This window comes from Nomascus leucogenys, chromosome 3 (assembly GCF_006542625.1).
Source record: "Nomascus leucogenys isolate Asia chromosome 3, Asia_NLE_v1, whole genome shotgun sequence".
In the NCBI taxonomy this organism is placed as follows: domain Eukaryota; kingdom Metazoa; phylum Chordata; class Mammalia; order Primates; family Hylobatidae; genus Nomascus; species Nomascus leucogenys.
The window spans coordinates 69,889,644-69,902,258 of NC_044383.1; the positions used below are offsets into that span (position 1 = coordinate 69,889,644).

At 44.1% G+C, this 12,615-nt stretch overlaps 1 protein-coding gene across 1 annotated transcript in view; it reads left to right on the top strand.

Annotated features, from left to right (window-relative positions):
• Window positions 1-12,615, top strand: part of LOC100590160 (putative zinc finger protein 66) — a 98,996-nt gene that overhangs the window by 58,513 nt on the left and 27,868 nt on the right. Inside the window, 1 exon segment of the mRNA XM_030809439.1 lies at window positions 1,126-1,135. Coding sequence (XP_030665299.1) covers window positions 1,126-1,135 — 10 coding nt within the window.

Sequence of the window (12,615 nt, forward strand, 5' to 3'; positions counted from 1 at the left end):
CACTCATTCACCACAGTGGGAACCTATTCACTCTCACCCACTTATTCATCTCACTGGGAACCTTTTCACTGTCAACCACTCATTCATTACAGGGAAAACCTGTTCACTGTCACCCATTCATTCATCAGAGTGGGAATCTGTTCACTGTTACCCACTCATGAACTACATTGGAAACCTGTTCACAGTCATCCACTCACTCACCACAGTGGGAACCTGTTCACTGTCACCGACTCACTCATAACAGCAGGAATGTGTTCATTTTCACCCACTCATTCACCACAGTGAGAACCTGTTTACTGTTACCCTATCACTCATCACCGTGGGAACCTGTTCACAGTAACCCACTCATTCATCACTTTGGTAACCTGTTCACTGTCAGACACTCACTCATCACAGTGGGAACCTATTCACTGTCACACACTCACTCATTACAGTGGGAACCTGCTCACTGTCACAGACTCGCTTGTCATAGTGGGAACCTCTTCACTGTAACCAACCCACTCATCACAGTAAGAGCTTGTTCACTGTCACCCACTCATTCATCACAGTGAGTACCTGTCCTCTGTCACCAACTCACTCATCACAGTGGGATCCTGTTCACTGTCACCCACACATAAATCACACTGGGAACCTATTCCTTGTCAACCACTCACTCATCACAGTGTGAACCTCTTCACTGTCACCAACTCACTCTCCACAGTGGGTTCCTGTTCACTGTTAGCCACGCATTCACCACACTGGAAACCTGTTCACTCTCACTCACTCATTCACCACAGTGGGAACCTGTTGACTGTTACCCACTCATTAATCACAGTGGGAACCTGTTTACTGTCACCTACTGTTTTATCACAGTGGTATCCTGTTCACTGTCACATACTCACTCATCACAATGGGAACACTTTAACTATTAGCCACACAATCACCACAGTGAAGAAATGTTCACTCTCACCCACTCATTCTCCCCACTAGGAACCAGTTCACCGTCACCCACACATTCACCACAGTAGAAACTTGTTCACTGCCATCCACCCACATATCACAGTAGGGACCCACTCATTCATCACAGTGGGAACCCGTTCACTTCCACCCACTTATTTACCACAGTGGAAACCTGTTCACTGTCAGCCACTCATTCGTCACAGTGGGAATCTATTCACTGTCAGCCACTCATTCATTACAGGAGGAACCTGTTCACTGTCACCCACTCATTCATCATGTGAACCTGTTCACTGTCACCCACTCAGGAAACCCATTGAGAACCTCTTCACAGTCACCCACTCAGTCATCACAGTGGGAAACTGTTCAGTTTCTCCCACTCATTCACCACAGTCAGAACCTGTTCACTGTCACTCACTGACTCATCACAGTGAGATTCTGTTCACCTTCACCTACTCATTCACCACAGTGGGAACCTGTTTACTGTCACCCACACACTCATCACCATGGGAATCAGTTCACGGTCCCCCACACATTCACCACTTTGGTAACCTGTTCACCATCACACACTCACTCATCACAGTGGGAACCTATTCACTGTCACACACACATTCATCACAATGGGAACTTATACACTATCAGCCACTCATTCATCACATTGGGAACCTGTCCACTGTCACCCACTCTTTCACCCCAGTAGAAAGCTGTTCACTGTCAGCCACTCATTCACTACAGTGGGAACCTATTCACTGTAATCCAGTCTTTCATCACAGTGGAAAACTGTTCACTGTCACCAACTCATTCACCACAGTTAAAATCTGTTCACTGTCACCCACTCATTCACCACAGTAGAAACCTGTTCACTTTCAGCCACTCAGTCACTACAGTGGAAACCTGTTTACTGTCAGCCACTCATTCACCACAGTGAGAACCAGTTCACTGTCATCCATTCATTCATGAAAACGAGACCCTGTTCACAGTCACCCACTCATTTCTCACAGTTGGATCCTGTTCACCATCATTCACTCACTCACCACAGTGGGAACCTGTTCACTGTCACCCACTCATTTCTCACAGTTGGATCCTGTTCACCATCATTCACTCACTCACCACAGTGGGAACCTGTTCACTGTCACCCACTCATTCACCAGAGTCTTAACCTGTTCACTTTCAGCCACTCTGTTATCACAGTGGGAACCTGTCCACTGTCACCCAATCACTCATCACTGTGGGAACCTCTTCACTGTGAGCCACTTATTCACTATGGTGGGAACCTGTTCACTCTCAATCTCTAATTCACCACAGTGAGAACCTGTTCCTTGTCAGCCACTCATTCATCACAGTGGGAACCAGTTCACTGTCACCTACTCGTTCACCACTGTAGAAACTTGTTCACTGTCTGTCACCCATACAAACATCACAGTGGCAACATGTTCCCTGTCCACCATTCATTCATCACAGTGGGTACTTGTTCACTGTCACCCACTCGTTCATTACAGGTGAAACTTGATCTTTGTCACCCACCCTTTACCAAAGTAGAATCGTTTTCACTGCCACCCACTCATTCAACACAATGGGAACCTGTTCACTGTCAGCCACTCATTCACCACATTGGTAACCTGTTCACTGTCAGTGACTCCATCACCACATTGGGAACCTCTTTACTGCCATCCACTCACCATCATAGTGGGAACCTATTCACTTTCACACACTCATTCGGCAGAGTGGGAACCTGTTCACTTTCACACACTCATTCACCACAGTGGGAAACTATTCACTGTCACCCACCCATTCGTCATAGTGGGAACCCTTTCACTGTCACCCATTCATTAATTATAGGAGGATCCTGTACACTGTCATCCACTCATTCATCACAGTGGAAACCGGTTCACTGTCATTCACTCACTAACCACATTGTGAACCTGTTTAAAGTCACCCACTCACTCATCACAGAGGGAACTTGTTCACTTTCTCACACTCATTCACCACAGTGGGAACCTTTTCACTGTCACCCACTAACTCATCACGGTGGAACCTGTTAACTTTCACCCACTAATTAACCACAGTGGGAAACTCTCCACTGTCACGCACTCATTCATCACAGTGGGAACATGTTCATGGTCATTCACACATTCACTACAGGAGGTACCTTATCACTGTCACCCACTTGTTCACATCAGTAGAAACATGTTCACTGTCACCCAGTCATTCACCAAAGTGTGAACCAGTTCACTGTCAGCCATTCATTCACTACTGTGGGTACCTCTTCACTCTCACCCACCCACTTAGCACAGTGAGAACCTTTTCACTGTCAGCCACTCATTCACCACAGTGGGAACCTGTTCACTATCACCCATTCACTCATCACAGTGAAAACTTGTTCATTGTTACCCACTTACTGACTGCAGGGGAACCGGTTCACTCTCACCCACTCACTCATCACAGTGGAAACCAGTTCACTGTCACACACACATTAATCACAGTGGGAACCTGTTCATTCTCACCCATTCACTCATCACACTGGGTTCTTGTTCACTGTCAGCCACTCATTCACCACAGTGGGAACCTTTTCTCTCTCACCAACTCACTCATCACAGTGGGTACCTGTTCACTGTCACAGTGGGAACTGTCATCACGGGGGATCCTGTTCTCTCTCACAAACTAATTAACAATGGTGGGAACCTGTTCACTGTCACGCTCTCACTCATCACTGTGGGAACATGTTTACTATCACCCACTCATTCATCAATATGATAAACTCTTCACTATCACCAACTCACTCATGGCAGTAAGCACCAGTTCACTGTCACCTACTCACTCATCACAGTAGAAACCTGTTTACTATCACCCACTCACTCATCACAGTGGGAAACTGTTCACTTTTCCACTCATTCATCACAATGGAAACCTGTTCACTCTCACCCACTCACTTATCAGAGTGGAAACCTGTTCACTGTCACCCACTCACTCATCACAGTAAGAACCTGTTCACTGTCACCCACTCATTCATCACAGTGAGAACCTGTTCACTGTCACCCACTCACTTATCACAGTGGGGACCTGTTCACCCTTACGCACTAATTCACCACATTGGGAACTTGTTGACTCTAAGCCACACAGTCATCACAGTGGGAGCCTGCTCACTGTCACCTACACATTCAGCACAGTGGGAATATGATCACTCTTACCAACTCACTCATCACAGTGGGTACACCTTCACTGTCAGCCACTCATTCATCTCAGGGGGAACCTGTTAACTCTCACCAACTCACTCATCACAGTGGGAACCTGATCACTTTCACAAACTAACTCACCACAGGGGGAACCTGTTCTTTCTCACCCACTCATTCACCACATTGGGTACCTGTTCACTGTCATCCACTCACTCATCACAGTGGAAACCAGTTCACTGTTACCCACTGACTCATCACACTGGGAACCTGTTCACTGTCACCCATTTTTCATCACACTGGGAATCTATACATTGTCTCCCAAACTCTCATCACAGTGGGAAACTTATCACTGTCATCCACTCACTCATCACAATGGGAACCTGTTCACTGTCACCCACTCATTCATCATAGTGGGAACCTGTTCACTGTCACCCACTCATTCATCACAGTGGGAACCTGTTCACTGTCACCCACTCATTCATCATAGTGGGAACCTGTTTACTCTCAGCCACTCATTCACCACAGTAGGAATGTGTTCACTGTCACCCACTCATTCACTGCAGTAGAAACCTTTTCACTTTCACCCAATCATTAATCACAGTGGCAACCTGTTCACTGTCACCCACTGATTCATTACCAGAGGAACATGATCACTGTCAACTCCTCGTTCAAAACAGTAGAATCCTGTTGACAGTCACACACTCATTCACCATGGTAGGAACCTCTTCACTGTCAGCCACTCATTCATCACAATGGAAACCTTTTCCCTGTCAGCCATTCACTCACCACAGTGGGAACCAGTTCACCATCACCCACTCGATCACAGCAGTAGAAACCTGTGTGCTGTCAGTCACTCAGTCACCAGAGTGGGAACCTGTTCACTGTCACTCAGTCACCACAGTGGGAACGTGTTTACTTTCAGCCATTCATTCAGCATAGTGGAAAGAAGTTCACTGTCACCTGCTCATTCATCTCTGGGACAACTTGTTCCCTGACACTCACTCATGCATCACAGTGGGAACCCATTCACTGTCAATCACTCATTCATCACAGTGGGAACCTGTTCCCTCTCACCCACTCATTTACCACTGTGGAAACCTGTTCATTGTCACCAACACATTCATCACTGTGGGAATGTGTTCACTGTCACCCACTCATTCATTACAGTAGAAACTTGTTCAGTGTCACTCACTCACTCATCACAGTGCAAACCTGTTCACTGTCAGCCACTCATTCATTACAGGAGAAACCTGATCACTGTCAATCACATGTTCAACATCTTAGAATTTTTTTCACTGTCACCCACTCATTCACCACAGTGGGAACTTATTCACTTCAGTTGCTCATTCATCACAGTGGGAACCAGTTCACTGTCACCCACTGGTTCACTACTATAGAAACCTGTTCACTGTCACCCACTCTGTCATCACAGTGGGAACCTATTTACTGTCAGCCCCTCACTCATCACAGTGGGAAACTGTTCATTTTCACCCACTCATACACCACAGTTGGAACCTGTTCATTCTCACCCACTCACTCATCACAGTGGGAACCTTTTCACAATCAGCCACTCATTCATCACAGTGGGTACCTGTTCACTGTCAGGCATTCATTCACCACAGTAGGAACCAGTTCAATTTCAGCCGCTCATTCACCACAGTGGGAACCCGTTCACTGTTACCCACACAATCATCACACTGGGAACCTGTTCATTGCCTGCCATCGTTTATCACAGGATTAACCTGTTCACTGTCACACACTCATTCATCACAGTGGGAATCTGTTCACTGTCTCCCACTCATTAATCACAGGGGGAACGTGTTCACTGTCTGACACCCATTCACCACAGTGGGAACCTGTTCACTGTCAGCCACTCACTCACCTCAGTGGAACCTGTTCACTCTCACCCACTCATTCACCACAGTGAGAACCTGTTCTCTGTCAGCCACTCATTCACCACAGTGAGAACCCATCCACTATCTCCCACTCAATCATCACAGTGGGAACCTGTTCACTGTCACCCACTCACTCAACACAGTGGGAACCTGTTCACTCTCACCCACTCATTCACCACAGTAGGAACCTGTTTACTGTCACTCACACAGTCATCACAGTGGAAACCTGTTCACTGTCACCCACTCATTCATTACAGAAGGAACCTGTTCACTGTAACCCACTCATTCATCACAGTGCGAACCTGTTCAGCCACTGTGCCTGGCCAGAAAAGCTTTTAATTGTCTACTGACTGGGAACAGGAAAACCTTTTATAATCTAGAACAAAGAGATTGAATCTGCTTGCCACTTACACTGCATCAAGACTTTGGGACCTTAAACCTTGGGTTCATAATATTTAAACTCACAAGGGGCCCTCTAAACTCTTGCAATCATATTGGAGATCCTAATTGGGGATTTTTAGGTAAAGCTAAGCAGAGAAGTTTCTCTTCAAAAGCAGATGGCAACCTTGAGGCAGATAGCTTTTTCTGGAAGATCAAAAATGAAGACATCTCTGCTATCATGACACTTCTAGTTCACTTTTTTTATGGCTGTATAAACAACAGAAATAAGAAAGGGATCTCTTGTGTGCACTCATGGGGTATACTTATATATGTAAATGATTTTGCAGCCAACCTTATATATCAATAAACTTATATCTGGATAGGTAAAAGATGAAGGGCCACTGTTGGTGAGAAATGGGAAATTTCTCACATTCTTGCTAAATGTGACATGGGAAATTTGTTGCCTCATAATATAAGAAACAGAATATTGATCCACCGCTCTTGGAGCAATATTAACTTAAAAAGAAACTTATTCAGAATAAGTTAAAGAGCATTGCCAGGAGGCCATTACTCTTCTGAGTGGTCATCATTCGTTAGGTCTTTCTTTCAAAGGCTTAGAGTAAATGAGGCAATGGTTAGAAATTTATCTTCCATAATAGGCTTTATAGCAGATTCTACTGTAAAGGCTATGGTTACACAAGAGACTTTAAAATTTTTTACTAAAGTTATGTTAAATGAAAGAATTTATCTAGTTTTCTTACCAGATAAACAGAGAAGTATCTGTGCAGTTGGTAGTATTTGTAGTTGCACATGGAGAAATACATCGAGTATTACAGAGATTCAGTTGTAGGAGATTAACGAACACACTGCTTGGTTGAAATGAGGAGACCACTTATCTAGCTAATCATTTGATCTATTCAATCATAGTTGGTTTGTTCAGTGGGGACCTTGGTTAAAAAACATACTTCAGGCTGGGCACGGTGGCTCATGCCTGTAATCCTAGCACTTTGGGAGGCCAAGGCAGGTGGATCACTTGAGGTCAGAAGTTTGAAACCAACCTGGCCAACATGTTGAAACCTTGTCTCTACTAAAAATACAAAAATTAGCCAGCTGTAGTGACACACGCCTGTAATCTCAGCTACTTGGGAGGCTGAGGCAGGAGAATCCCTTGAATCCCAGAAGCAGAGGTTGCAGTGAGCCAAGATCACATCATTGCACTCCAGCCTGGGTGACAAGAGCAAGACTTCATCTCAAAATAAATAAATAAATAAAACCATACTTCAAACTCTTGATATTATTTTTCTTCTGTAAGTCAAAATAATAGTATCCCTACTGCACTCTATTCTGTCAAAAATTCTAAATCTTTGCATGCAGTCATCTCTAGAATGTCAAGTGATCTCTCTTAAACTGGAACGATGAAAACTTGAAGATGTATTTGACCATGAGAACACCATAACCTATGAATGATCTGATAAGAACAGAAACCTAAAATAATGGAAACTGAGAGTGACATTAAAACTCTGAGGTTTGGTGACACTCTGATCTATGCGAAAACTTAATCAAAAGGGGGAAATTTTTTTAAACAAAATTATTGGAGGCCATCATTCTGGACTGAGCTTGTTCACTAGGCCCAAACAGACCAAAACAAACCAAAATGGAGCCAGTCATGCTAAATGTGACATAGTCAAACTGAAAATTTAAAGAAATAGGTAGATTCTAAAACTGACCAGGTCTTGTTTTTCTTTTGTAAACAGCAGATTTCAATACAAGGAGGTCCCCTCTTACTGTAATCCTTTTAAACAATAATAACCTGAAGTCCCTTTTTTCACTTTACAAAACCCACAGTTCTACTATTTTACAGTAGAAATTGAGACTAAATACGTCTTTTTTTTTTTTTTTTTCCTTGAGATGGAGTCTTGCTCTGTCACCCAGACTGGAGTGCAGTGGTATGATCTCTGCTCACTGCAACCTCTGCCTTTCAGGTTCAAGCGATTCTCTTGCCTCAGCCTCCCAAGTAGCTGGGACTACAGGTGCCTGCCACCACACTGGGCTAATTTTCATATTTTTAGTAGAGACTGGGTTTCACCTTATTGGCCAGGCTTGTCTTGAACTCCTGACCTTGTGATCTGCCTGCCTTGGCCTCCCAAAGTGCTGGGATTATAGGCGTGAGCCACCACACCCGGCCATAAGTAAATTTTTGATGGTGACAAAGTAATATCAATGTCTAAAGTTTTGGGTTATTTCTCAAAATTGAGATACTAACCAAATGGGAGATATTGTTAAATTAATTATAGCCTAAAGCTAACCCCTTTTATGTTTAATTTTGGTCAATAGGTTTTTCTCTACATAGTCAACTGAAACCTAACTGGATATCTAAATAGGTTGTTACCTATTCTTGTACCGACCACTATGTTTGTCCCAATAAAAGAACATCAACTGTTCAAACCATATTCAAATAAGGCAAATCTCAAACTGTAATTAATCTGGCTATTTCTATACCACTTCTCTTTTCTGTATGTCACTTTGCTTTTCCTGTGCATAAATCTTTTTTACCATGTGGCTGTGCTGGAGCCTCTCTGAGGCTACTCAGGACCCACAGGCTGCTTAATTTGCAAATTATTATTTGCTCAATTAAACTGTGTTAAATTTAATTTCTCTGAAGTTTTTTTTTTTTAAGTTTTCAAATGTTTTCTTTCTTATTTTATATTTTTTATTTTTTTTGAGGTGGTGTCTCACTCTATTGCCCAGGCTGGAGTGCAGTGGCACAATCTCCACTCACTGCAACCTCCGCCTCCCGGGTTCAAGTGATTCTCATGCCTCAGCCTCCTGAGTAGCTGGGATTACAGGCGCGAGCCACCACACTCGGCTTATTTTGTATTTTGAGTAGAGACGGGGTTTCACCATGTTGGTCAGGCTGGTCTCAAACTCCCAACATCAGGTGATCTGCCTGCCTCGGCCTCCCAAAGTGCTGGGATTACAGGTGTGAGCCACTGCACCCAGCCTCAAATTTGTTCTATGATAAAAAATAAGTGATGTGTTGTTGGGCTTTGGTTATCTAAAATAAGTTATGTTTTCCAAATTACTCTATATCAGCTATGTCAGCTATTTTTTCCAAATTATTCTATGTTCTTTCAAAATGCTTTTGCAATTTCTTTTTTGTTTTTTTTTGTTTTGTTTGAGATAGTCTCATTCTATCAACCAGGCTGGAGTGCAGTGGCGTAATCAATCATGGCTGAATCCAGCTTCCACCTTCCAGTCTTAAACAATCCTCCTGCCCTAGACACCTGAGTATCACCATGCCTGGTTAATTTTTAAATTTCTTTTATTGAGCCAGGATCTTATTTTGTTGCCCAGGCTGCACTTGAACTCCTGAGCTTAAATGATCCTCCCATCTCAGGCTCCCAAAGTGTTGGAATTACAGATTTGGGCCACCATGTGCTTCAGTAATTTCTTGAGATTATTCCCAATAATAAACAGTACTTTATGGACAAAAGTCTGCAAGCAATCTGGCTTTTATTTTAGAAGCGTCACTCTCCAGGGTTTTAAGAGTCTAGGGCAGCTATTTGAGTAGTGTGATCCATGGAAATACATAGGCTTTGAAGTCAGACAGAGTTGACCCTGAGTCCCAGCCCAGCCACTTAGTAGCTGTGAGTGTTTGGACAATTTCTTGATGTGGAAGAGTTCTACAGACCACATATGCAGAAAAAGCAGAATGGACTGGGCACGGTGGCTCACACCTGTAACCCCAGCACTTTGGGAAGCTGAATTGGGTGAATCAAGATGTCAGGAGATCGAGACCATCCTGGCCAACATGGAGAAACCCCGTCTCTACTAAAAACACAAAACTTAGCTGGGTGTGGTGGTGTGGGCCTGTAATCCCAGCTACTCGGGAGGCTGAGGCATGAGAATCACTTGAACACAGGAGGCGGCGGTTGCAGTGAGCCAAGATCACACCACTGCACTCCAGCCTGGTGACAGAGTGAGACTCTGTCTCAAAAAAAAAAAAAAAAAAGCAGAAGGATACTGATTGCAAATATGGTAGCAATTTTTCATCCCTCCTGTATCCATGTACATTAACAGGTGCTTTTACAGCCATTCCCATGAAGATTCAGAACCTATTTTCCAAATGCTTGATCTGGCTGGCCTTATTTGCTCATGGCAGTAGAAACCTGAGAACATGACAATGTGTTGGTTTGGAGCCTAGGCTCAAAGTTTTGACTGCTTCTGCTTTTCTTTTCTTTTCTCTGTTTTTTTCTTTTTTTGAGAAGGAGTCTTTCTCTGTCACCCAGGCTGGAGTGCAGTGGCATGATCTCGGCTCACTGCAACCTCCACCTCCCAGATTCAGGCAATTCTCCTGACTCAGCCTTCTGAGTAGCTGGGACTACAGGTGTGTGCCACCACACCCAGCTAATTTTTGTATTTTTAGTAGAGGCGAGGTTTCGCCACGTTGGCCAGACTGGTTTCAAACTCCTGACCTAATGTGATCTGCCCGCCTTGACCTACTAAAGTTCTGGAATTACAGGCATGAGCCAGCATGCCCGGCCTGCTTCTGTTTTTCTTTCAGAATGCTGCCATATTCATGAAAAAAAAAAAGCCCATATTAGGCCAGGCGCGGTGGCTGACGCCTGTAATCCCAGCACTTTGGGAGGCTGAGATGGGTGGATCAAGAGGTCAGGAGATCGAGAACATCCTGGCTTACATGGTGAGACCCCGTCTCTACTAAAAATACAAAAAAATTAACCGGGCATGGTGGCGGGTGCCTGTAGTCCCAGCTACTCAGGAGGCTGAGGCATGAGAGTCACTTGGACCCAGTAGGTGGAGCTTGCAGTGGTGAGCAGAGATCGCACCAATGCACTCCAGCCTGGGTGACAGAACAAGACTCTGTCTCAAAAAAAGAAAAGAAAAAAGCCCATATTAGCCAACTGGAGTATAAGATACTATGAAGAGGAGAAGCAAAGTGCCCCTGTTGACAGTCCCAGAAGCAGAAGCTCACCTCTACAAGCACAGCTGCTTTCCAAGTCAATGAGCAGCTCATGATACATGTCTGAAGGAGCTCAGCTGAGAACAGAAGAATGGCCCCACTGAGTCCAGCCTAAATGGCTGAGCAGTTCAATTATGAGCTAATCAGTTTTGGATGGTTGGTTATGCTGCAATAGCTAACTAATACATGCACCCAGTGCAGGTAGAATGCCAAGATTTAATGACAGGTTGATTACTAGTTACCTTCTAACATTGGGCACCATAAAAGTATTGATATTTTTCCCAATTTAAAGTTAGATGTCTTGTAAGATAATGTTGAGAAATGCAGAAATATGGTCGGGGGTGGTGGCTCATGCCTATAATCCCAGCACTTTAGGAGGTCAAGGCGGTTGGATCACCTGAGGTCAGGAGTTCAAGACCAGCCTGACCAACATGGAGAAATCCCATCTCTACTAAAAATACAAAAAATTAGCCGGGCGTGGTGGTTCATGCCTGTAATCCCAGCTACTCGGGAGGGTGAGGTAGGAGAATTGCTTGAACCCAGGAGGCAGAGGTTGCGGTGAGCCAAGACCACACCATTGCACTTTAGCCTGGGCAACAAGAGTGAAACTCCATCTCAAAAAAAAAGAAATGCCGAAATACATGTGGGCATGTATGCATGTGATTGGTGCTTATATTCACTCAGTTTTCCACACCACAGGAGAAAACAGATAACCACAGCCTGACCATTAGGGTCAAGGTCAAATAGCAAAATAAGTTTGCCTTTAATCTATTTTATTCCTATGTAAATATTAAAGGTCAAGACTGTGAACAGATCTGAAGACATAGTTTTTTTTTCTCCTGTGGCCCATCATCCTTTGTTCACTGTCTGATCTCTGAAAGAAAGGTGGGCAAGAGGCGGTAAGCAGTGGTTTACCTGTGGTTTATTCCTGCTGCCATCAGCTTTTTCTATAGCCACTATTTGTTTAGTTGAACTGAAAAGAGACGTGTCCCCTCACCTGTGGCAGAAAAGGGGTGTTCAGGCCCTTCACCCCCACTGACATCACAGCTGTACTTCAATGTGGCAGCTATTGGCCATGTGTGGCTACTGTGTACCTGGAATGTGGCTGGTCTGAACTGCGATGTGCTAGAAAGGTAAAATACAGAATTAGTTTCAAAGATTTTGTTTCAAATGTATATATACTTCATTAATAATTACATATTGCTCACATATTAAAATGAAAATATTTTGAATATATTGGATTAATTAA